The 27,796-nt window shown below is 38.1% G+C and overlaps 1 protein-coding gene across 1 annotated transcript in view; it reads left to right on the top strand.

The window, feature by feature from the left end:
- The window catches only part of RFX3 (regulatory factor X3), a 288,648-nt gene that overhangs the window by 191,623 nt on the left and 69,229 nt on the right, over nucleotides 1-27,796 (top strand). Inside the window, exons 5-7 of the mRNA XM_015426016.1 lie at nucleotides 7,050-7,124; nucleotides 22,753-22,934; nucleotides 24,283-24,402. Of these exons, the coding sequence (XP_015281502.1) occupies nucleotides 7,050-7,124; nucleotides 22,753-22,934; nucleotides 24,283-24,402 (377 nt within the window). The remainder of the gene's footprint in view (nucleotides 1-7,049; nucleotides 7,125-22,752; nucleotides 22,935-24,282; nucleotides 24,403-27,796) is intronic.

Here is a 27,796-nt window from a genome sequence, read left to right as displayed (position 1 = left end):
CAGCTGGCAACTAGAGACAGGGCATTTTCAGTGGTAGCATCTGTCCTTTGGAATGCCCTCTGCCTTGAAGCTCACCTAGCATCTACTCTACTATCTTTTAGGTGTCAAGCAAAAACATGTATTTTTACCCAGGCTTTCAAAATGAAAAGATTTGTTTTTAAAAACTGTTTTTAGAGTACGCTCGTAACCTGGGCATTGGTTTATGGCTATTTTAGACCGCTTAGTGGTGTTGAGGTTCCCTCCCCCCCCATTTTAATTGCTTGTTTTTAATATTGTTCATATTTCTTGTTGGTATGATTTCATTGTATTGGTTTTACTTGTGAGCCATCTTGAACAGGTCCCTGAAGGAGTGGCATATAAATTTTCTGCATAATGATAATAATACTGCACAATTATAGTGCAGTATCCAACAGTGTGCGGATGTAGCCTCGGGGATTCAGTAGTGAAATGGATTTACATATTAAAGGCTACTGCCATCCTGTAATCTAAGGATCCCCAACAGTCTTGAGGCTGCTGGCACTTTTGGAATTTTAAGAAAGGGGTAATGAGCACTGCATTGCAATCACAAAGAGGGACCAATCATAAAATGGCTACCACAAGACTGAATATTACCAAGTCAAACATCGTCCTGTGATTGAGCCAGCTGTTTTTTGAATGGATGCCCCTTACAGACACAAAGGTGATGAAGTCTGAGCTCCTGAAGCACCTGCTGTTTCAAAGAGGGGGAGGAAAGCACTTTGCTTTGGAGAAGGGATGCTGTTTGGTTTCAGTTTACAAAAGAATGGGAGAATTTGTGACAGGGTGAGTAGCCAAGCTCAGAAAGAAGAAGCTGGCATATGTGGTCAACATGAGGGCTCCTAGCTTTTATGTGCCTGCCCAAGATGAGCTCAGTCCCTTACTATTCAGTCAGCTAGTAGGCAACATCCCAAAGTGCCTTTTACCTGTTCCATTTAAAATCCTTTGGATTTTATCCTCAAGTCTTAACAAGCAAGCAGGTATGTGGAAACACATCAGTGGACACTGTAGTACCCTGAGTTGCCATACTGGGGATTACTACCACCACCACCACCATCATCATCTTAGAGCATATTATGAGCAAAAAAGACAAAGATTACCTGTGCTCAGAACAACATCAAAGAAAACTTGCAGGACTCATTGAAAATATCAGTGCAGCAATTGAATCAATTCCTACAGCAATCATAACAGAAAGCAACCAGTTGATGTTTAGTGTGGCGGTTGTAGTAACAAGATAACTGGGAATGGTCAGTAAGAAAAAGGCAGTTAATGAGATTGGAGGGGGGGAAATCAAGAAATGCCATTAGGGCTTAAGCGCCTGATGAATTTGCAGAATAAATCATTCAGAATTGTTGCAATGTCCAAGATGATCAGGAGGCACAACAGTAGGATCCCATAATACATACAAAACTTTCAGTTCTAGACTAACCAGAGACAGTTCTACAAATCACTAGAGGGAGATGAATAAGTAGAAGTGAAACCAGACATAGAAAACACATCAACCTTCTGGAAAGAACTCTGGGAGGATTCAAAAGAATACAAGAAAAAAGTCACCTGGATCACTTGTGGAAAACAAACTGAAAGGAAAGCAAATGGAGGATCTTACGATAACCATGGAAAACCTGCAAAAACAGTTGACGAAAATGAAAAACTGGACAGCACCTGGAAGAGATGAAGTTCATAGCTACTGGCTTAAAGAGTTGACAGGTCTTCATCCACAATTGATCCAGCAGTTTAATGATGTGTTCCATTCCAAAGCAATAGAAGACTGAATAACAACTGGCAGAAAAAAGAGAAAGAAGAAGAGATTCAATTTATACCCCGACCTTCACTCAGAGTCTCAGAGTGGCTTACAAACTCCTTTCCCTTCCCCTCCCCACAACAGACACCCTGTAAGTAGGTGGGGCTGAGAGAGCTCTGACAGAAACTGCTCTTTTTCAAGAATAGCACTGACAGAACTATGGCTTGCCAAGGTCATCCAGCAGCTGCAAGTGGAGGAGTGGGGAATCAAACCCAGTTCTCCCAGATTAGAGTCCATGCACTTAACCACTACACCAAACTGACAAGTAACTTCTGCCCCTCTACCTGCCTCCCAACAACTTTTAAACTACTGATGGGAATTGTAACCAATTTCATTCAAGAATATCTGCAACTCAATTAAATTTTGCCAGATGAACAAAACGGAATTTTCCAAAACTTCCGAGGCACTAAAGATCACTGTTTGATAAAATGGTCTTGCAAACTTCTAAAAGGCAGAAAACAAACTTGAATGTTGCTTGGATTGATTACAAAAAGGCATTTGATTCACTCTCACATACATGGATCCTAAAATGATAGGCATCAGCAAAACTGTAATAATGTTTATCAAAAATGCCATGAGAGTATGAAATAAAATATTTTTTTAAATTAAAAAATGGCATGAGTAAATGGAACACCAGGTTGTTAGTGACTGGAGAAGGAATTGGAGCAGTTAATATCAAACAAGGAATTTCCCAAGGAGACTCACCTATCACTGCTGCTGTTTGTCATTGCCCTAATACCACTCACCATAATTCTCAACAGCACAAGACTAGGATACCAGCTTTTAAAGACAGGTCCAAATGTGTGGATATTTTCCTTCAAGCAGCTGCAGGATAACAACACCAACAACATCAGATTCTTTACTAAACACAGTTTGAATACTTAGCAAAGATATAGCAATAGAATTTGGCCTTGACCAAGTATGCAGTATTAACATTTAATAGAGGAAAGATTGTTGAAAAATAAGAAATCAAGCTTCCAAACAAAAATATTGAAACACTGGGGTTTGAAAACAACAACAACAACAACAAAAAAAAACCCTTGGGAATTTTGGAAGCTGACATCAAATATGCCCTTGTTAAAAAAAAAATACAACCAAGGAATATTACCCCAAAGAGTTAAAAAGATATTGCGAACAAAATTAAATGGAGGCAACATGGTAGAGGCAATTAATATGTGGGTAGTCCCAGTTCTAAGATACACAGCTGGTATTATCAATTGGAAACATGTAGAATTAAAAGCAATAGATTGCAAATCTCACAAGATAATGATGATGCATCACTCACTGCATCCTAGAAGTGATGTTGATCATCTTTACTTACCAAGAAATTTAGATGGAAGAGATCTCTTGAAAATTAAGCAAGCAGTTGAAGAAGAATGAGCACTGAATGGCTACACCAAGAAAAGCAAAGAGAAGCTTCTAGTTGAAGTATAGAAGGCAGACTTATTTAAAGTTGTAGGAACCAAAGAAACTTACAAAAAGACTGCGAAACTCACTTTGACAGCTGGCAGGAAAAGCACTTGCAAGGGCAATATTTGAAGGACATAGAGAACAAAGTTGATAATGAAAACATCTGGAAGTGGAACCAAATGGGCAATTGAAGAAAAAAACGGAAGGATACATTCTAGCTGCACAAGAGTGTACACTCAAAATAAATATTATGAAAGACAAGATTCATAAGACAAAGGATGAAACAGTTGACCACATGGTCAGTGCCTGCAGTAAAATTGCTCGAACTGACTATATAGAATGTCACAATAGAGTTGCAGCTATGTAGCACTGGAATCTTTGCAAGAAGTATGGCTTACCATCAGCCAGAAATTCATGGGAGCACAAACCAGACAAGATCATGGCAAATGATGAAACAAAGATTCTTTGGGACTTGCAGTTAAAGACAGACTTAGAGAAAAGGAACATAGACAAATTTGACTGGAAACAAATAAGGAAACCAAAATATGAAGGGCTATTGTTTGGCTGACAGTGTAATCTATTGGTAATAGGGACAGACAATAGGCCGCATCCACTAAGCTAATTATGAATGTAAGCCTATCCAGTATCCATTTATCTTATATTGATACTAGGTATGTTGTTAAGAGTCCATGTGTCTTCTGTAATGATTTGTTTTACAATAAAAAACAACAACTCTGTAATAAAATTACCAAAATAGTAAAAAAAAAAAAGTTAAAGACAGACGAACACCTGCAGCATAACACCCCTGATATCAGAATTGTAGATAGGGTTTAGATAATTGACAATGTAATCTGAGGAGATAGCAGAATAGAAAAGAAAGAACAGGAGAAGATCACAAAATACCAAGACCTACAAATAGAACTAGGGTGCTTCTGGGAGAAGAAGCTGACCATCATTCCACTTGTCATTGGAACCGTTGGAGCAGTGCCTAGAAGTTTCAAGAAACACCTAGACATTCTGGGCCTTGAATAAATAACCCCAGTTCAGCTCCAGAAGACAGAGTTGCTTGGAACAGCAAAGATCCTGTGAAGATACAGCTGCAGTTCCCAAGAACTTTGTTAGATCTCAAATAGCAGAACTCCGTGTACCAGTCTAATATCTGACTGTGATGATTCATACATCATCATCGTCATCATCATTTTTAAAAAACTAGCATTTAACCAGTGTTATTGAAAAGGCACCCTGTTCATACTCTATGCAAATAAAGGAATAATATCACTTTATAGTATCATAATGTAGACAACTCAATTTTCATTTTTCTTTGGCAGTAAATCCCATTCAGCAAAGTTAGGAATCCAAAATGCGGTTCAGTTCTTGTAGCATTACTTGCCCACCCAAATTATCGTTTCTCCTTTTATTAGTTGGGATCTACCAGCTGGCTTTCACTCAGTCTTGCTCTGGTTCCCTCCTTACTACAGCCCCCATCTGACATGGCTTTTATTCATGCAGGTCCCATGATCCCCAGCAAGTGTTTTGGAGCGGTTAAAGGGGACCTTGCTTGTTTTCAGCAGCAAAAAATCTGGTTGGATGCAAACCTGTATTTAGCTGTCAAAGATCAAGGCCCCGCCCCACCCCATTCAGTAAAAATACCAGTCCTGGATAAGACTTTTTACACCGAGAGTTTAAAGTACTGTTGTTTATACACCGTTCACATGCACATAACAATTTTGCCCCTTGATATTCATTAATTTTAATAAAAAGGACAGGAGTGATTGAGAAATGATCATAAATCTTTAGGGAAATGGGCAGGGGTGGGAAAGAATAGCAGAATGGTTGTCAACTTTTTTTGTGCTTCTTACCTAATTATCTCCTTTTGTCCCAATCAAAGAAGGCAGATGTTACCCAATTTTTGGTGTGTGTGTGTGTGTAGGGGAGAATTAGAATTTCCTGCCAAAATTATTATCTCATGTCAAGTTTCTGCAGGCACAAGGACTTCTGTTCATTGCGTGTAACTTATGTAGTCCCCCCCTCCTGTAACAGCCTGAAATGCCCCAGTAATTGTGCTTCCCTATGAGCACAATATACATCTCCTAGGAGCAGGATTTTGCAGTCCATTTCATCTGCCAGAGGAGTGAGGAGCTGCAAAAGTTGTACTCTGCAGGCATAAGTTTTTGTTCTGACAGAAACATACTACCCCATTACATTTATATGCATCTTCCCTCCAAGGAGCTCAAGGAGGTATAGATGGGTCTGCTCTTCCTATCTTTATCCTACAACAGCCCTGTGAGTTAGGTTAAGTTGAATTGTATACACCAGTTCTCCTTCCTGGGGGTGCATTTGAACAGCTATTATTTATGGTCCATGTGCATTGAGATGGAGGGGGGATCTTCATCAGATGCAGTAAATTCTGTGGCTGAAAAATCCTTTATGTTGGTGCATGGAATTTAAGGCTGCAAATGAATCTGTCTTCCTGTTGATGCTGCCTGTCTTTCATGAGCTCTCATCTACATGGAGAATTAGCTATATCATAAATCAGGTGTTGTGGATATCCCTTCTGTTGTAACAAACTTGAAAATAATAGTCTAATTGTACTATAACATAAATGTCCAAACCAGTTTCTCTTGATGCACAAAAGTTGCCTGTGAAATCAGTTCCCTTTTCAATGTAAAATGGAATGATGGTAGTTAACTATCAGAATGCAATAAGGACTTACTGTATGTATTTTAATATGATTAGTGCTCTTTTTTGTCGAAAAGCTCTCACAAGAGGTGAGGAGGTTAATTTCTCCTGATTTACCTTCCAGCTGCTGCTCTCCCTCCCCCGCATTCTAGTTAGTTCTCAACTGGCACCTGACACTAGTAAGTAGCTTTTAGGAGGCACAGGGGGCTGTAGAAGAAAGGGTGTGTGTCCACTTTATGAACACATTTAGTTCATAGTTCAGTGGACTCAAACTATTATTTTTATATTTCACATTTTGTATTTTGCAAATAACGTAACTTTTCTTCTATCATTCTTGTTATAAACAGGTTTGAAATCTCTGTCAATATAAATGCAATCTATATAACAATGTCTATACAAGTCCAGGATCCAAAGAAGAGGCATGTTTTAGGGATAAAGATCCACACACATCTGGGACTTTGCCTTCCTTGTTTTCCACACATCAGATTCCATTATATCAGACAGAAGGCATTTCTTAAACTGAACGGTGGCTTTGCTATTTGTTAGGAATGGGTGCAGCAAATACAGAAAGCACGTCTTTTGTGTGTGGTTCACTCCTGTTCACCAACATTTTTCTTTGGATTCTGGCAAGGGTGTTAACCCAATGTATAAATTATGATGGTTCACTAACAATTTAAAAATGAATTTAATGAAAGCTGCTCATTTAGTTGACACTTTAATAACTGCTACACAAGAGACGCATAAAACAAAGTTGTAAGGCCAAACAATTGACTCTCAGTCAAATATTTCAACTTCATATACTTTTCTTCTGAGATGTTTTTCTGTTATGTATGGATTTAAGATGTTCAGTACTAATGTTTGCATTGTGGCTTAGCAATAAGTCCTAACCTTGTCCTCTTTTCCTTAATGGAGTAAAGAGAAAAGTGGTCTTTCTGGGAACTTTATCTTTCATTTTTGGTGGAAGCTGTTGCAAAATTTGCTTGTGTAAAGTTTTGAAGATCATGCCCTCAGTAAATTGTAATTACTAGCTATCTTTGAACTAAAGCTTTCTTTTGAACTTTAGACAATCTATCAAAATTTCTGTGGTCATTCTTTTTATTACTATCTTGTCTTGAGCCCTTTTTTTAATGACATCTATTATCAGATTGAAATGGCGATTGAGACACTACAAAAGTCTGATGGTCTGTCCACTCACAGAAGCTCTCTTCTCAACAGCCATGTAAGTTGCCTCTTCTTCATGTAAACTAATCCCTTGCTTGTTCTGCATGCTTAGCCTGCCTTCTAAATGCTTGTTTTGTTTTGCTGCTTTTTGTTTTGTTTCTGAATCTTCTTTTCCATTTTTAAACATAGGGCACTTCAGTGCTGTGTCTTTCAGGCAAAATGTCAGTGCAGCAACTTCTTGAGTACTTTGATTTCCTGACTCGCATAATGATGGTACTAGTGTTAAAATAACTGTGTTTTCAAAGCTCCTGTAACAGGTTAAAATATAAATAAAAATATAACTGTAACTTAATCATAGTTGAAGTGGACTTTATGCTGTTAAACCAAATACGTATTCTGTTGTCATTTGAAAAGGAAAAACATACTGTAACTGTGACTGACAGGTTAAAATAATTTTGTAGTTTCATTTATAATCCAAATTCCGTCATACTTCAGATTGATCAAGGAACAGAATCCAGGATGGAGATATCCTGATGAAGAGGTGGAATTGAGTAGATAAGAGCAGATGTTTATCCAGCATTGGAGTCACCAAAGGAAAAGTTTAACTTCCACCTTGTCATGTTCCCAAGTACATCTCTGCTTAGTCTGCTGTCTTCCATTTAAGTAAATAGTTGTCATTCACTGTTATACAGATTATTAATGTAAGTATAGTGTTGTAGTGGGGGCATAATCTGCCCTTCACTCCTGACTGTGGATGCCCTTGGCCCTACTGATTGAGGTTCTGTAGATGTTTGTCTGTACACAACCCCCCATTAGAGTCCTTGCAGTTTACAAGCATTTTCTTGATGCGCAATTTTCCGATCGAAGTGATCAGCATTTTTCTAGTTGGTATAGTATAATAGAGCACTATGTGATCTGATTCAGGTTATCTTTTCATTTGTGAGGAGAAGGTGTGATACTTTGGCTGTCACCTCTACTTTCTTTGCTCCTGTGGTATCAGGAGTAGGGGTATGCATTCAGTAAAGCTGAACCAACCAACCAACCCCACCCCACCCCTAAAATGCCTTTTTGGCATTTTGGGGGTATTTGGCATACTGAATCAGATTCCCTAAGCTGATTCGGCAGCCGAATGCTGAATGCAGGAAAAAACCCAAAAATATTTGTGGGGGTGGTTCAGCTTTTTTGGCATTACCAAATACGGCTCTGGGAGGCTTTAAACTTTAAAGGGCTCCTTTTTCCTGACGTTTTTGTCTCTTTCCCACCCTTTGCTCTGCTTTCCAGGAGGGAGGGGGAAGAGGAACCGTACAGACAGCCAGTCACTGCAATGCATTAGGAAATGCCATTGCAGCTTGCAATACTGTTGTTGCTGCTGGCTTCATTTGTTGGAGCCCAGCTACTAGCTTGCTGTTTTCCCAGGGGAGGAGCACTAGCCAATAGGATTTGACGTACTGCTCTTTGGCCAATCACAGAAGTTTGTTATTTTTTGAAATTCTTCTGTGTATGGCCGGAGAGTATAAAAGCAGGGATCTCTGGCTGGCTGACTTAATTCCTGCTCCTGCTGCTGAGAGAGCCTAGGTTGGAGATTGTGTGGCACATTGTACTGGTTCTGCTGCTGGCCTTGTAAACATGCCCCCAGAGATCCTCAGATTTGACCTGAGTCCTGTTGGGTTTGGGCACTGACTGCTACAGTGGCACTGGTTCTGGTGGGAGGGCAGATTGCACTGGTTCTGCTGCTGGCCTTGCAAACATGCCCCAGAGATCCTCAGATTTGACCTGAGTCCTATTGGGTTTGAGCACTGATTGCCACAATGGCACTGGTTCTGGTGGGCAGGCACATTGCACTGGTTCTGCTGCTGGTCTTGCAAACATGTCCCCTCACACCACCACACCTCACTTACTTTCCAGTGCAGAGATTCTCTGAGAGATACTGCTGCCTGCCTTTTTCCCATCCCCTTCTGTAGGAAACAATGGAGGATTGGAGGTACCCTCTTTGGACGCCCCTTGAATTGGACCCCCTGGTCCAATCTTTTCCAAACTTGGGGGTTCTTTTGGGGAGAGGCTCCAGCAGCTATAGTACAAATTTGGTGTTTCTACCTAAAAACCCCTCCCCCCAGCCCCCTGAATACTTGTTAGAAGATTTTTGCCATTGACTACAGGGGCCCCATAGGATATAATGGAGCCGAAGTTTTTTGAGAATACCAAATATTTTTGGGTATGAATACAATACCGGTATTGTTATTCGGATATATTTGGGAATACTGGAAAAAAATCGGTTTTATTATACTTGAATCTGGAAAAAAAATATTTTCCCCCCTTCATACCCCTAATCAGGAGAGACTGTGGGGGTGGTTGGACGCATAGGCATCCACTCAGGGGGTCTGAATCTGTCCGTTCTACTTGATCTTGAACTGAATCCTGTTGTGTAGGGGAGCAGGAGGTCTTCCCCTCTGGATCAAAGGTATGTCTGGACCCTCAAGTTAGTAGAGATCATAGGGCTTCTTTTCCACTGAGGGCTTGACCAGTCTCTCTGAGGAGGCTTCATCCCATGTCAGAGCAGGACAAAGACAGATCCTGACATTCTGATGCTTTCCGAATATTCCCCCCTGCTAGCCAAAAGTTGGGAAATATTGCCACTTAAATATTCTTGAGTTACAAAGCCTATATTTTCTGGTCCATTAGTGATTCAGATCTAAAATAAGCTTAAAGACCGATATTTTGGATGTAAAAAAATTACCATCACAAAGCCAATAAGAATGTACCTGTTATCATATAAGTTAACTGCCAGCTGTTGAATCATTTTGAAGTATATTATTCGGACTTTTCCTTTGTTGCCTACTGGCAAAGAACAATTTTGTGTAAATCTAGTTATACTTTCACAGTTTCTTTTTGCAGTTTTCTGAAAGGAAAGGAAAAGAAAAAAAACATTAAAACATGGTGCTTAATTACATTTAAATTTATTTTAACACTGCCCATATTTATTTTAACATTGTCCATTTCATACCAAAATTAATCATTCTTTTATAGAACAGCATTCAAAACTGAAAATCTCATGTATGAATGATTCTTTAAAAATATAGCAGATGATTGAATCTCTGGAAAACAAAACAATTAGTTTAAAAATATGTTTCCATTATTTTGAGACTTATTTTTCAAATGGCAGCGTTTAAAATTTGCTTAATTATTTTAATGATTAGCCAAATGAAAATTAAATTAATGGTGCAATTCTTCCTGTGAATGCTGTAATGAAAAACATTACACACCTAGTATAACAATCAAATCTATCAACATAATCCACAGTGTTTACAAGCCTCTTCTTCTGACATCACTTGAATGTTTCCTTTTAGTGTTTTGGTTTTATTAACACTCTTATCAGGGAAAAATGGGCTGTTTGGCTGTAAAAAGGAAGAAGCCTTATTTGATAATGAAATAATGATTATTTTTGCTTGCGAGTAATTAGCTCTTTACTCCAAAATGCAACATATGAGGAGAATATGTTTAATAGGATTTGGTCAGAGGTCATAGCTTTTAAAAATTGAATCTCTGTATTACTATTTTGTACTTACATTAACCTCTGCCTATTTGTTTCTTTGTTTACATGACAATTGGCAATTTGGCTAAGAGCTGAATGAGAAAGATTAGATATGAAATAGGGTAGGAGGTAGGTGCAGACAGCTATTGTTTTTGCATATAATGAAAATATTTTCTTGCAGTTTGAATAACAAAAATTAATTTTGAACATGTTCACATAGTAATGGAATACAGTATACTTACATTCCACTTTATATGTTTTTGGCACCATGACAGCAAACCTTTCAATTAATTTAAACAGTATTGTCTTAAGTTATTAAATTATATTTTCTAAAAATAATTTATATATTGGTCTGAGGATTAATGCTTTCTCACTTTTGTGGTATATTCATTTTTGATATTCATCCCCTTTATCTATAGCATCTGATATTCAGAGGCATATGCATCTGAGCATGGAAATTCTATTTAGCTTTAATGCTGATGGCTGTTGATATACCTATCCTGCATGAACTTTTGCCAGAATATTTGGTCATTTATCAGAGAAGTATTCACCTCATACTGCCTCAGGCAAGGTGAAACATCTGTGTTGTCTACCCTATACTAACATTCATCACTGTGTGTATTTATGGAATATGCCTTAATTATTCAGTTTTATTACTATGTGTGAACTATGACATTCTGCTTTTCATTTTATGAGCCAGATGTTTTTGCCAGTGAAACATGCCTGTCCTAAAGCAAATACCTTAATTTTGTTCTTTACTGTGCTCTGTTAACAATAGCTTCTTCAGGGGACAGTGAATTTCTCTCAGAAGTACAGATTATTAGCAAAATAATTTTGCTCAGCAGTACAGTTTATTAGCAAAATAAACCTGTATGCTGTATTTGAACTTAACTGGGATAGGTATATGATTTTTGTAATTGCTAGCCAGTATTTCCCTTTTGATAAACAACAATCACATATCTAGTTTAATATATCCAAGTTAATTATCACAAACAAATAAGTTTGAAAGGTATACTTCTCCTGAGTACAGAGATGCTTCTGCCAGCTCATTAATTAAATAGTTTTAATACACATCAAAAGTGACCATTTCCAATGTATTTCACTCATGCCTTGTGATTTCATAACTTTAAATAACTTATTTACAAGATCCTTGTGAGTGACCAATCTGAACATGAATATGCATCACTGAATTAAAATGATACATTTTAAAATTTTGTTTTAAAAAACAGTAAGAAACAAATCCTCTTAATTAAAATAATTTGGAATCCTCAAACATAGCACAGCACATTATTTGCTTTAGAGCATTCAGGGTATTTCATATGCCTTATCTCCTTAATCTTTACAGCAGCCCTGTAAATTTGTCCAGTATTTTTATCCCTAAATTACAGATGAGTGGCTGAAGCTGAAAGGTAGTAGTTTACCTAAGGCCACCTACTAAATTGCTAGCTAAGGTAAAATTTCAGCCAGAATACAAATTCCTTACTACCCCTTCTCAAACTGCTGCCTAATTGTGCCCAACAGGGAATGGGGGAAAGAGCCAATGGTGGGCTGTCCAGCTGAGTACTATTTTTGGTAATTGGGAGTTGGCTGCTCAGCACCACCATACTTCATTTTGTCCCAGCTAGACATCTAGCTAGTATTGCATTGCGTTGCTGGTTGGACAGAGGGCAGACCTCCATCCTAGCATCCCCAGTCCACTGCAGCTGCTCAGTAGGGCAACAGGGGAGTGGAATCCTAGCATGTCACCCCAATTTGATAACGTCATGTCCAGGTTCATGCTGGAAGTTATGTCACATTGTTGGAGTGATGGCAGTTTATATGTCCCTACACCCCGCTGTCTCTCACTACTACTATACTGGACCATAGTATGAGGCATACAGACCATGGCAGACTATTTCTGTTTAGTACATTCATTTTATTCGAATGAAGATACTCACTGCCTAGCCTTACCTGCTGCAAACCTTCCTGTTTGTCCTTTGATTGACTGAGTTCCACATGAAAGCCTTGCTATTGTTACGCCAATCGCTTTATTTATAACAGATGGCTAACTAAATTTAACGTGAGTCCTTGCCAAAGTTTACGGAGGTTCTGCCAGCCCCAGAGAGTACCAGTGTTGGAGACGAGACTGGTGTTTTTCCAAAACAAATTGTCTTTTTACTGAGCAATATCGAAATCACATACACACAAAATCAGATTCACACCCACAAGCAATCAAGTTTCCTTTAGAGTTACAGGAATAGAAAATAGTTTCTCATTTACTTAGGAGGTAGGTAGGTGCACGGTTTAATACTTGCCTGTTCCTGACGTCTTGTCTGTTGCAATGTAAAAATAGGTGAAGAATGATAGAATCTAGGGGTACTTTTAAATCACACTCTGCTAGAACCAGCTAGCAGGGCATGGACCTCTTTGGCTGTGCACACCAAAGGATCAACTAAAGACAAAGGGTAGATCCTTTTCAGTGGTGGCCCCTACCTGGTGGAACGAGCTCCCGGAGGAGATCAGGGCCCTGCGGGACCTTATGCAGTTCCGCAGGGCCTGTAAGATGGAGCTCGTCCACCAGGCTTTCACATAGGGGCTACCACTGCCACCAATGAGGTGGACAACATCAGGGTAAGGATGGCCCAGGAAGATCTGCCACAGTCTCTGCGTGGCCACTGGATTTACCTGGTTGAGCTATAGGATAACATCACCCTGAAGAACCATCTGGAGACCATCTTGTTAAATTGAGTATAATTTTATTAACTGTCATGAATGTTTTATTGCTTTTATCTGTTTTATATGGGCTTTGCCCCTTGTAAGCCGCCCTGAGCCCGCTCTGCGGGGAGGTCGGGGTATAAATCTTAATAAATAAATAAATAAATATTTGAAACTCTAGACTCTAACTCATGGAAAGCCATCTGGTCAGGTGTTAATTCTCAGCGTCATGATTTTCCTTGATGTGCAGATAGATACCGGCTTTCCATTGACTCTAGGCATGTCCACCAGGAAATGGCAATTCAGATGCAGATTAGCTCCGTGTAAAACATGGCATCAAGTCTCTCAGCAATGGGGGAATACTTGTCTTTTAAAGCTGTATTTCCTGCTAACAATGGCGAAATGTGCTTCTTCTTCCCATAAGGCTTAGCAGCTATGTTTGTGTGTCTGCAAACTCATTAGCATTAAATGCAGTTCAGTACCTTCTATGTGAAAATCTCTCTCACACAACAGGCGATTCAAACAGCTTTACCTTTGAGCCTATGAGCAAATGTGTGTGCACAATCTATGTAGTGTGTTAGCATATATAAACAGCAAATATTAGTCCATTTCTCAACACTATGGAATTCAGTTGACTGTAGGTTGACAGGGATAAGAGCAGCATTTTCCCTAGGCTTCCACATTGGCTTTGATGGTCTAGATTTACAGTAATAATAAGGACTGAGATATATTTTTGCAAATGCACCTATTTGCAGTAAGATTTTTGTCAAGCATTGAAGGCATAAACAGTTGGGACACCACAAGTCTATTGGAGTAAAAGCTTTTTAAGTGGCCTTAGGGTTTTTGACATCCATAGGCCTTAGGGTTTTTGACATCAACCCCAAAGCATTTTCTCCACTAGCATAGAAGCTGGTACACTGGTTCCCAAACTCTGCTGAAGAAGCACTGCTAGTGTACATATGAAATAACAAAGCCATTACTTGCCCATTCAACAAGGTCTCCTCTTGATTCACTACTCTAGTTTTGCCTCTCTCCAGTCTACCACAATGTTGTCTCATCCTTACCTGTGCTTGTGATTGGATCATTCACTCATTCTTCATCGGGAAATAAAGCAGGATTGCCTTCATGAATCACTTGTCTGAGCTTATGTTTTCCCAATTAAAAGGAATGCCCAGTACTTTGACTCATAAAGCTTATGTTTTCCCAATTAAAAGGAATGCCCAGTACTTTGACTCATAAAGAACAACTAACAATGGGCCACTGAGGGCAGCTATTCATTATAGCTGGTAACAAAGTGGCTGCCCTAGAGGCAGTCATGAAAACACCTCAACTGGCATTGTAAGGGGGGCTTGCCACATACTTGGGGGACTGTCAGATATTCAGGAAAACATGACTTCTGGAAAGTAATCAAAAGAAAAATAAACAGAAATGGCTCCTAGTGGGGAAGGGAGTATGCTCCAGGGGGTATTGAATGTTAAAAGTAGTTGAGGAGGCAAGGAAATTAATTTGTTTAAGCTCCTGATAATTTATAGAATCCTGGTGTTATAAGGTCTTGGGTGTGATTTTCCACATTGCTCCCCCCTTCTTTTATTCCTTGTTGGTTCCCAGTTCATCATGATTTCTTAATAAAATGGCTGGCCCCCATGCCAATTACTAAAGCAACATAACCAGACTATTTACATACAAAGAAGGCATTTAAAAATACTTGGAAGACTCCCTGGGCATGCAGAAAATATGGCTTTTAATTTTGGTTAATTGACAAAGAGCTTGATGGGGATTAAATATGCTTCAGAAGGCACAGAATGTTGAGAGCAGTTGAGAATCAAAGGAAAAACAAGAGGGTGTGAAATTTATCCCTCAGGATCTTATAAATCCTGTATAGGGGAGTTGAGATGGGGTTTCCAAATTGTTCTTCCTTCTTATAATTTCTTTCTTTTTTTAACTGCCCCGAAAGGCAGAATTTTATTGAAATTTTCACGTTTTGCACAAACAAACACAAAATAAACATATAAACATATATATACACACACATATATGGGGGTTGTTATTCTTTTTAACAAACATTATGCTTATGCCTAATCCACCTTAATCTCTATTCTTGTATAACCATCCAACTCTACCTCAATCGAGTATATACTTCCTAATAAACGAATAGTCTGTCCATTATAAACTTGCCTACATGTGATTATCATACCAATTATAGAACCGTGTCCAAGTATTCTGGAATGTAGAGTCTGTTAAACCTTTTATCAATAAAGTCAATCTATCCAATTCCACTGCCTCCAAAACTTTGTTGGTATCTCCGTTGATTTCCAATATTTAGCGTAAAGAATTCTGGCCACCGTAAAATATACAATCAAATAGCGATCATCTTTGTTGAAATTTTCAGGTAAAATGTTCAACAATAAGACCTCTGGTTTAAGTATTACTCCCGTACCTAACACCTTTTGCAAAACTTCATGCACCATTACCCAATATTTCTTAGTTTTTTCACAATGCCACCATATATGGTAAAATGTGCCAACCTTATTTTCACATTTCCAACACTTATTAGATTTTTTATAATTTTGTATGGGGACCCCATCTTGTTCATACTCAAAGTAAACCACTTGGGGTGTAAAAATAAAATGCTACTCCAAATGTGCCCCTTCCTTAGCTATCAGAAGGCTAGGAAACTCTGAGCTAGTGTTATCCTTCCAGTCAAGATTTCTTTTGCAATGTACGTCAGTTGCTGTAAGTCTCAGATAAAGAGAAACTGCCAGTTACATAACTGTTAAAAGGAAATCTAGATGTTAAAAGCAGGAAATCAAATCAAACCTCCCAAAGGGCGTTTCAGTGAACTGGAACTGAACCCAAACCTTGGCCCAACCACAAATTGTTGTCTAGTAATGAGAATTCTTGAACTGAGACTACAATCTTCATGTATTTCCTTGGCACTGTAGTTCCTCCTTGCTGCCATTCTGCTATATGTAAGCAGGATAAGTTTTTTTTTCTTTTTTTCATTTTGTTAGGTTAGTGGGTGCTTCTTAAAAGAATACGTAGAAGGCATTAGAGGTAGGGGAGAAGACAAATATGAGAAGGGGAGGAACAGGAGTTGAATTTGAAAGGTGGGGTAAGGTGGTGGTCAGGCAATTAAGCTGATTAATAATAAAATAATATATTTTTTTGCCTGTTGTCCCCCTGAGTAGCTAGGTCTAAAGCTTCATTATCACCTCTAGTCATTGCTAAAGCATTTTCTCCTAAGACAGAATAATTGCTTGATTGTCTTTTGTTAAGGTGTGCATATGGATGTTGTAGAAGCTAGTTTTTTTTAAAGAAAAAACTATGTTCAATATAAGCAAAATAATGGTAGAATATCATTTAGGAAGAAAAGGATTTTGACATCATATTTTTATTATATATCTAAGCCGCCCACCACTACCACCAACTACCACTATTGAACATCTGTGGTACAGGGCCGGCCCTATTGTGAAGAGAGAGCCATATCTCCTCAGGAGGCGAATCACTGAGCTGGGAATTTTGGGGGTACATCTTAGAGAGTGCCACTTAAGCTAATGAAGTATCGACTAAGACTGTGAGCACTTTATTTTAACTGTATGACTGTTTTAATTTGTTTAAAATGTTTTATGGAGACCAGGTACATTGTACCGACCTTTATAAGCCGCCCTGAACCCGTTCGCTGGGAGGGCGGGGTATAAATGTAAGTAATAAATAAATAAATAGTTCAATAATTGGCTTATGCAATAGGAAACTGCAATCAAAGTTTATTAAAAAATCATGCAAGCCATACTAAGTGATTCTATCCTAGGAGGAGCTGTGATGGGCTAGGGTTGCCAGGTGGGCAATTTCACGCCCTGGAGGTCTGTGGTCCTACTGCTGCTTCATGAAGCAGTGGGAGCAAGAACTGGTGTTGATGATGCTGTGACATTGCTTTCAGTTCCAAAACCAGAGGTGACATCACACCAATGCCAGTTTTTTGGCATTGGTGCCCCCATGTTGCTCCCTATGGCAATAGAAAAAAAGAATTAGGCCTAACCACCCACAAAGGCTTCAGACAAAGTCACAAAGTTATTAAAATAATCAGGTTAAAATTGCTAAATATTCTTCCCCCTCTCCTATTTCAAATTAAGCTTCCTTTCCCACCCATTTTACAGTTATATTGTAAGCAAATAGTGTGAGGATATTCTTCATGAAATGTATCTAAACATGTTCAAAGGTTCTGAGCCTGTTACCAAACCACTTTTTGAACTTAGTGCCTGAACTAGAACTGAACCGAAGAATTTAAACATATTTTTGACATGGAACCAGAACAGACCCCAACTTTTTAAAAGTTTGACTTCCCAGTTAAAGTGAGCCATAATATAGTTACTGAAAAAGCACAATATTTAGCTTTGATCACAGCTTTAATATACTACTTTTATTCAGATTAAATGACTATATAAAAAGGTAAAGGTTCCCTTGCTCGAAAGCCAGTCGAATACGACTCTAGGGTTGCGGTGCTCATCTCCGTTTGAAAGCCGAAGAGCCAGCGCTGTCCAAAGACATTTCCGTGGTCATGTGGCCGGTATGACTAAACACCAAGGCGCACGGAACGCTGTTACCTTTCCACTGTAGTGGTACCCTGTTTCCCCGAAAATAAGACCTACCCAAAAAATAAGCCCTAGCAGGATTTCAATGCATTTGTGGTATAAGCCCTAGTGTGTCTTCTTGAGAAAAAAATAAATATAAGACAGTGTCTTATTTTCGGGAAAACACGGTACCTATTTATCTACTTGCAATTTCTTGCTTTGAAACTGCTAGGTTGGCAGGAGCTGGAACTAGAGACGGGAGCTCACTCCGTCATGCGGCACACTCGGGTCTCGAACCGCTGAACTACCGACCTTCCACAGCCTGCAGTTCAGCGTCTTAACCACTTGAGCCACCACAGCTTTATAGCAACTATGTTTACTTCTTAGAACATTTATAACCTGCCTTTTCCCAAGAACTCAAGGTGGCTTACAAAGCAATACCAAATTGCAAGGGAAATAATAAAAACAATATTGTAATTCAAGAGCATACGTAACTATCCGTTGTTATCTGCCACAGAGATCTACTACTTCATTAGCCTCAAAAGAAGGTGCTCTGAAATGGGGCACCTTTACATGCCTTATGAAAAATCAAAAGTGTTGGTACCCTCTGCACCTCTTCAGGTAGACTGTTACAAAGCATTAGTTTTGTCAGCCAAAATGCCGTTGCTTGAGCCAGCAAGAGGAATACTGGTTTGCAAGAGGGTATAGAACGGAGGTGATCTGATGGATGTAATTGGCACACAGAAATGTATTGCACTCTATTAAGTATGATGATCCCAGGCATTTAGGGCTTTAGAAATAAAAATCAGCACCCTGACTTTGACCCTGAAGCAGTTCAGTAAAGTAATCAGTGTAGATGCTGAAACAGAGGTGTTATATGATAGAAGCAACTGCCACATTTTAGAACAATCTGAAGCGACTGGGCCATTGTCAAGGATAGACTTATGTACAGTGTGTTGTAGTAGTCTAATCTAGAGGCTACTGTAGCACTGAGCAGCATAGCTAGATCAGCAGACTCTACGTCAGAAGATAACTTGAAAGAATGATGTAACAGAAAAAAGATACTCTTATCAACAAAGCCACCCTGTTTCTCCATCAAGAGCTCCCCTAACCTCTTTATTAATGTGTCAGGAAGAGTTTAGAAGTGGTTAAAATTGGCATATCAATCCATGCTATTCTTTCCCAACAAGCATTGTTTCTATCTGGGTTTGTATGAATTCAGTTCTCTCTCTGATTAGGCTTCTTTCTGGTTTTGGCCCATACTGCAAATGTTGGACTGAGACATAGTGACTAGAGCAGGATCATGCAATGAGTTTGTGGTCGAGGCAAGATCTGAACTGGGGCCTTCCTGATTCACAGCTCAATCTCTTCATCATTATATCACAGAAGTTCTCTTAGTTAACTCTGGTAACAAATTCAAGAAGTTGCTATTTTAGTTGCTATATTGTAAATACTAGAATTAAAAATCACACAATGTTCTGTCCAGAAACTGTAGTTCTTTTTCGTGTCTGTTTAGACTTTGTAATGTTGACATGACAGCTGTGTTTTACCTGACTGACTGTATGATACACTTTACCTGCCTTGTACAGAGTGTTTGTTACCATTTGTTCACTAAATGCATTCTGTAGTCATTTTAATTCTATTAAATAGTCATGTTGGTCAAGTATTTTGTGTTTTCATGAAATGCTACAAGTTTGCTTCATATTAACATTTGTTTTGGACTAAACTTTGGTGATCTCTGAAACAAAAGTACTTGTGTGCCTTAAGTTTGAATTTTATTGGATACTCCAGACTTGAACATGAATTTCCATACAGTCTGTAAAACCTGACATCGATAACTTTAATAAAATAGTACTGTTGTCATTTACCGTACATTTGGGTTCATTGATGCTTGATGAATTCAGCACAGTTTTATTGGAAGGTGCTAGTGGACACAGGTCTTTCCCACCTTTCCCGCTGTGAGAATTAAAAAAAAGCAATGCTAGGAGTTGGGATACACATATCAACAAATCCCACACAATAGGGGTAGCTGCTGTGAGGAGGGAGAAACATGCTAGATCAGTGCCTATCAATATTTTATATGTAAAGAGCCAAACTATGTCAAAATTCAGAGCAAGAAATCAACAAAGCACCAGAATGAAAGCCCATTTGGTATAACAAAGTATACACTTTAACATTATTGAGAATTGATATGTTGATTAGTAATCCATAATGTTTATTCACCTCAAACACTGGTTGTTGCGAATCTTTCATTAGGAAGTGGCACATATGAGGCCTCGCAATAAGTAATAAAGTTAAGCAGGAGCACCTGCATGGTTGTTTTAGTATGCTTGCATGGTTCTGTGCATGATTCTCACTTGGATTACTGGCCATCTCTATAATTTCCCTTTCTATAAAGCATTTCTAATAAGTCTTTTATTCCTGTGAAAGTACAGGGACAGGGTAGTGTAGTTTTCTTATTGATGGTGCAGCTGCAAATAAAGACCAATAGCAACAGGGTTTTTGACATAGTTTCCCTGCCCTAAACCCTCAGCAGTGGTCACCCACCCTCTCCTGACTGCCAGGGCTTTTGTAATTAAAAATATATATTAAAATATCATTATGTTGGTACAATGTTGCAGCATTACATGTAACAGATTCTCTGAACTCCCAGTTTTTATTTTTGTAAAAAATAAGTCTCTAGCCCCTACTGGTGCAGAAATACACCTTTCCCCTTAAATCTACAACAAAAGGATCTACAGACTTGCTTTTTTAAATGAAAACTGGGAATTCAGAGAATTTATTACACACGTTGTTACAGTGTTACATCAGTTTAATAATGCTCTAGTATGATTTCAGTACACATACACTCGGTGGCAGAGGGAGGAAATGGCTGCTACAGGGACAGTGTTGGGGGAAATGACAGCCACGTGGGCAGGAAAATCCAAATTTTCCCACCTATACAATAGCCATCCAGGATTTACTTCAATCTTTCCCAAAACTTCAGAGCAAACTAGGCTTTTTCAAGATTGGTGAGAAGGTGGGAAACTCTATGCGTTGTGTGAATATATCATGATGCTGTGGGGAAGCAGGGAAAATACATGCTTCCTAACAGCATTGAACCCAGGGCCTATGACCTGTGAGGAAATGTCTGCCATTCTGTATGGATTGGTTATTCTTCCATTCTATCTACCCATCAAATATAATTTAATGTAAAGATTTCAGTTCCTTTTTAAAAAGGTCACATTTGGTTCTATTTAGAAATATATTTGGCTTTGGGGACATGGGCTGCAGGCCCCTGTGCTAAATCATCCCACCCTCTCTGGTGAAGAGAAGGTGGCAGATCAGACAGTAAGGACAATTTTTTCTTCATCCCTCCCCTCACTGCAGCCGCCTCTGTTGTGTGACTGTTTTGTCCCCATGGAACCTCCCAACTCCCAGTATTATTTTTTTGGTGTTTGCTGGGAGAAAGTGGGGGAAATCTACACTTATCGGTGCATAGGATCCATCCCTTCATTTCTTTTTTCCGTGATGACTATTATCTGTAGTTTTGCAAGCATATAACAATATAAAATGTACCCTCTAACTAATATTCATATTAATGTTTTTCTTCCTGCTTGCAGATTTAGTGCCCATACTCTAGTAAAAATATTATGGTGTCCTAGTTAGTCATCACTGCAATTGAATGTAATACAGTATTGAAGAGTAGAGATGTAAAATTTCAAGAAATTTTGAAGCCATGGGGGGAAAGGCTTATTTCTTGAGGGACTGAGGGGTGACAGAAATGTGGGGTAAATAAAAATATATGCAATACTCACTTTCTTATCAAATCAAAACTTATTAAATAGTAAAATAAGTTTTGATTTGCTAAGAAAGTGAGTATTGTATACATTTATATATGCAATATATTGTACTAATTTGGATTATTTATGAAATTTAAAGGTATAAATGCCTTGCAAAATACAGATCTCCAAGCAAAATTGGAGACTGCTGCAAAATGCAGTACCCCATACTACTTTAGCACATATATCTTGATTTTTGCCAGCTGAGAGGTAGGAACAAATAAAAGTTGAAATAAGAAAATACAAATTTTGTCGTAAACAGAAGAAATATTATATTTGGGTAAAAGCCTCATGTAGTCACAATCAGAATAGACGGATATCAAGTTACCATTGTAGTAATGAAAGAAAGTGTGGTATTTGGAAAGAAATGGTTTTATACAGTCACAATAGATGGGACTACTAACATATTTGGTTATCATTTTTAAACTTTATAGCATTGAAAACACTGAACTCTAACAATTTATCATCAAGCACTTTATAGCATTTTAATTGTTTCCAAAATTATTCACATTTAAAAATGTGAATAACTTATACAAAAATATGCTGTATATGTCCTGGTGGCAAGGTGTGGAAGAAGTCCCATCCCCTCCAAATAATGTTTTTCTCCTAGAACTGCACATCTCTGAATAGGAGTAGATTTAATCCATAAATTTCCACTGTTTTATAGGAAAATATAAGATTTGCTCAATAAAAAATCTTAAACTCACCACTCTAAGCTTTTACAGAAACATGAGACAATTTTCATAAGAATTCATTTTTGTGTGCATTACTTTCAATATTGTTTAAATTCTCTCAGGACCTATAACTTTACATCACGCTATGTATCAGTAGACATGAAATTAACATTATCTCAAAGAATTAGATATTGTCTGAGGTCACAAGTGTTATGAGTTCTGATATTTCCCTGCATTGGTAATATTATCTTAAGAAAATGTGAGGCATTCAGCTTTTCTGTGGAAAATTACTGGGTAGAAAAAGTTATGATAAGCCAATTTGAAGTGCCATCTTGGTATTTGTGAAAACATAACTTTCTGTAAGATCTTGTTCATTTTTCTTTTTTCCTATTTGAAATAGCTCCAGTGGCTTTTAGACAACTATGAAACGGCAGAAGGAGTGAGTCTGCCCAGAAGCACCCTCTACAACCATTACTTGAGACACTGTCAAGAGCATAAATTGGACCCAGTCAATGCTGCTTCTTTTGGAAAGCTAATAAGGTCAATTTTCATGGGCCTACGGACCAGGAGATTGGGAACCAGGTTAGTGTAAAGAAACAGAGTTCAGAGCTGTAAGTGAGAGAATTCTTGCATAACTCTGAACTCCAATAAAAATTAAACTTTTTAAAACATTATTTTCTAAATAAACTACAGGGGCAGTATATCAAAATGAGTGCTAAGCACCTTCTTCTCTAATTTCTATTTATAAAATGTTGGCAAGTCATCAGTTTTCTATCAATTTAGCTAAGACTTTTAAAAACATGATACAAATGGGACTCTATATGAGTTAGTGGATATGTTCTGATTGAAATTGCAATCATAAGCAGAGTTATAATCTTCTAAATTTGTTGAAGAGTGTGGGCTTAGAAAGATGGAATTCTGCTTAGGACTGTACTGCAAAACATCTAAGATCTAACAACTAGAGTTAATGTTATATAAGTATATGAAAAGTATTTCCTAGAATCTCCCCTTCTTTTTGACTTTCAGCCTAACATAGTTATTAGAGAGAGTTTGCTCAAACTCTCCTTGAAACAAAAGTGTGAGATTTGCAGGCACATCTTGCGCAGTGAATATGAACAGTCCAGATAACACATTTTAGACTACAAGGGAGCTTGTGCATTGCTGCAACATGTTTTATGTATGCAATAATGGTCCCAAACACCACTGCATGGTGCTGTGTGTGTGTGAATCAAACAATATTTGGAGAATACATGATCTGGCATAATGAGTTGAGCTTTTTATTACTTGTGGCAAATATTTTGCCAAGTATGACCGCCTGCCTTTTGATGATGATGTCATAAAAGGAAACCTATACAACACATTTCAAAGGCATAAGAATTGTGATTTGTACTGCTTTTCCAACCAAAGGATAATGAGTAAAATTAGACATATTAGTTGTAATCCTGCACACAGCTGGGCTGCTTAAATTCCACTGACTTTAATGGAATTTAAGCAGACTGTGAACAGCAATTGAATAATTAGTTTCCTTAGTCTTTACAATAATTGACAGTCCCCTGCTCTTTAAGACACTGTTTGAATTTTTTAAAAAAAATCGTGAACAGACCAGTATATGAAATGGTTATAAAATATTTTTATTTGTAAACAATTTCAGTGTACAAATATCTAGGATTCAACAGGCTTTCCCTTTTGTGTGAAGATTTGCTTACTCCCACAGCAACAAAAATTAGTGTGATGAAAATGTCACATGATCCGATTTGTAATTCTTTTGCTTTGGGGCTAACACAGCTACATCTGTCTATATTTAGTCCATCCAGCATGAAACAGCAGGAGGTAGGACTAATGTGAAATCTACAAGATTTTAAGAACAAGCCAGAGGGTACACAATAAATTTCAGGTTATGTAAGTTTTAAATATTTGCTCTTTCCCAAAGGGGGAACTCCAAATATCATTACTATGGGATTCGTGTCAAGCCAGACTCTCCTCTTAATCGTCTACAAGAGGACATGCAATATATGGCTATGAGACAGCAACCCATGCAGCAGAAACAAAGGTAGAGTATTGTCAAACTAACATACCACTTATCCTTTAGCGTTTGTTTTCAGCATCCTACTACTTAATCTAGGGAAGAGGGGCATAGTGTACTAAGTCTCAGTTTACAAGTACCCATCCTGACATGTGGCCAATTAGATGTCTGATTGGAATGTCTTCATCTGAACATAAATAATGTCCTGTAGCAAAACTATACCATAATTTAATGCCAAAATTTGTGGAGAGATTCTAAATCCTTTTCAAGTCCTGTGTTTTTAGTATCTTCTCATCTTGAAATTGGGGGAACATTCACATGAACAGCAGAATAAGATTTGGCCATCAATGAAATGCTCTTTTGTAAAGGAAAAAAAGATCATGTTTGCCTATTTAGATGGCCTTTGAGGAAGGATGGACTACAAATATAACGGAATAAAATTTTGTTAGATAGCAGAGTACATTTGTGCTGTACAGCAGTGATTATTAAATTTTGTTTTGTTGCAGTTCATTAGTCTGGTTTGATTGTTCCTCTTTTGAACTGCTGCTTTTTATTGTCTTTTTATGTCTACATGGTGGCCATCTGAAAAGCTTTTGTATGAAGAATCAACTTCTTCTGCACTCAGAGTTGGCCTTAAATAGTAGCATAGAATCTTGACTGACAGACATTTCAGTGACACAGAACGTATGGAAACCTAGCAATGCCTACCTGATACCTAGCAACACTTCTAATTTCTTTCCATCCTATATGTATAGTACCATTGTATTGTATTGCTGAAGGAGTTTTATAGTGCCATCTTAAGCTTTGCTCTCTTCTAAGCCCATTAAAGGGTGTAGCTCTGCTTGGATGACACTATGAATGCATTCTGGAAACGTCCAACTTTTTTGTCTATTTTGATGTTTTATCTCAGACCTTGTGTGTGTATGTGACATATGTGTGCATTATATTAGGCAAACTTATTAATGTGTATATTGAAGGTTTTATTCCAGTACTGTACACTACTCTGAATTTAAGTCTGACTGCTTTTTATTATGCTATGATTCCTTTACAGTTTTTACAGTTTACATGTCATATAAACAGCCTAAATAGGCAAATAAATATTGTGCTGTGGCCTAGTACTCAGAAGTAGCAGATTAGGTGATTTCCAGGCTGTACCATTTCTGCTGGCAGATGAGAGATCACATTGGTGAATGCTCTGTCATAATAACAACAAAAATACACCTAGAAAACTGGCATGTCAGGCAGAAGACTAAGTTAAAATTCTGCTCCCTAACATTAAACTTTCTGTGTGGAAATTTTTTGCAGGGGCTTTTTGGTATGGAGGAGCATTAAATCAAGTTAGACCCTGCCCAGCAATCTGAAACGATACAATTCAGAAACAAGTTTATAATTTGATTTACTGCTTGTGAATAATTAAGCCACTTAAATGTGAAATACAGTATTTGGCTGAATACAGGAAATGGTGTAATATAAGGGCTGTACACTAGACCAGTTCTTGTTTACCGTACTGCATAATTGCTTTTTAATGAACCATTGAAATTATGTGCTGTAGTTACAATGTAAAATCCTATGAGATTAAGAAAATGAAAGCAGAATGATACTTTAAGTCTCTTTGCAAAAGATGAGATCCCCATCCCTTAGACCATAAGAACATAAGAGAAGCCATGTTGGATCAAGCCAGTGGCCCATCCAGTCCAACACTCTGTGTCACATAGTGGCAATAACCCATTAGGCAAAGCATAATTATTTTATGGTCTACCATTAACTATTACTAGAGATTAGTGCAGTTGGATTGTTATGGTATGGAATGTGGTCACATACCACAGTAGATAGTGACATTTTAGCTTTATTCTGTTTCTTTTTTGTTTTTGCTAATTTATTCAAAACCAGCAGCACTTGAAAACGTCATTTAGCACTGTTGAGAATGAGTTTTTCAAACTTATTAACCCCAGGCCAGTCAGCAACCTCAATATAGCTGTTGTTTTATTTAGTTTCGTTAAATATCAACGTTTGGCAGCATATCATAAATTTCCAAGCTCCACTGAGTTCAAGTGATGCAAAAACAATACCTGGAGTTTCTGCCCTATATATCCACTGATTTGGGGCCAAACATCCATCATGTGTATGTGTGGATAGATCCTGTCTGATTTCCCAGAGTATATCCACAGGCCAGGGCTGTGTCTTCAGATGCCAACTTGGATTAGTGTCCTCAGTGAGCTGAGCAAGACCTTGCAAACAACTTGCCTTTTTGAAGAAACGAATTTAAAATGGAACACATCCATTCGCTTTTCAAATGCGAGTAATACTGTATTTCTGAAAGCTTTTCATACAGAGTAGCTGGGGACAGCTTGTAACATTTGCAGCAATGTAGTTCTAGGAGGGTTGCCATTTTCTGTGTTTAACAGCTAGCACAGACTTTAGTAAACCACAAAAAAGTGATAATTCATTTAAATCCAGTTCCAGATATCTGTTCTCTTCCACTATGTTTCTAGAGTAAAAGCAGTTAATAATTGTGTGCAAAATAACCTTTTTATGTTGTCCTTGATGTGAACAGAGAAACAGGTAAGTAACATAAACGTTCACATTTAACAATCCACTTTGTATCAAAAGTCACCTTGTTACCAATGCAATCCTAAACCGACTTACACCCTTCTAAGCCTATGAATTCATAGGATCACACGGTACAGTTCTTAATTCTGATTGTATAGTAATTAAAACTTCCCATTAGTTTAAAGTTGTTAAATATACAATTTGCTTTCCCTCAAACTGGAAGTTATCTACAAGCCACATTACAAATATACCCATTATTAGAGAAACAGCTGCAAACTGTTGCACCCTGTGCTACTACTCTACTGTATGTAGCATATCTTTTTGCTGAGATGTAGGAGAAAATAAAAGTGGAAAATAGATAACACAGATTTTGTAGTAAACAAAAGGAAATACTATATTTGGACCAAAATTGTCTCATATAGTCATGATAAGAATACAGAAATATTTGCCTATCAAGTTAATGTAACATTGAAAACAGTGAACAATTACCGTATTTTTCGGACCATAAGACGCACCTGACCATAAGACACACCTAGTTTTTAGAGGAGGAAAACAGGGAAAAAAATATTCTGAAAACTGGGGCTGTCATTCCAGTTCCCGAACACTCCTGGCACACCCTGGGGCTGTCAATCCACTCCGTGGCCCTGTCATTCCAGTTCCTGAACAGGCTATCCCCCTGAACATCACCGGAAGTGTGTCAGAAGGCCACATCCACTGCTCCAGCTCCACTGGACTGTTTTGGATTGCTAGCTATTGGGGGGGGAGGTGCACATCTGTCCTCACAGAGGAGGGAGAGCTTGTGCCTGAATAAAACTTGGTCTTAAAGGTGCCACTGGACTGTTTTGGTTTACTGGTTTACTGGCTATGGGGG

Source organism: Gekko japonicus, unplaced genomic scaffold, assembly GCF_001447785.1.
Source record: "Gekko japonicus isolate JY-2015 unplaced genomic scaffold, Gekko_japonicus_V1.1 scaffold31, whole genome shotgun sequence".
Taxonomy (NCBI): Eukaryota; Metazoa; Chordata; class Lepidosauria; order Squamata; family Gekkonidae; genus Gekko; species Gekko japonicus.
This window is presented reverse-complemented; position numbering and strand designations above follow the sequence as displayed.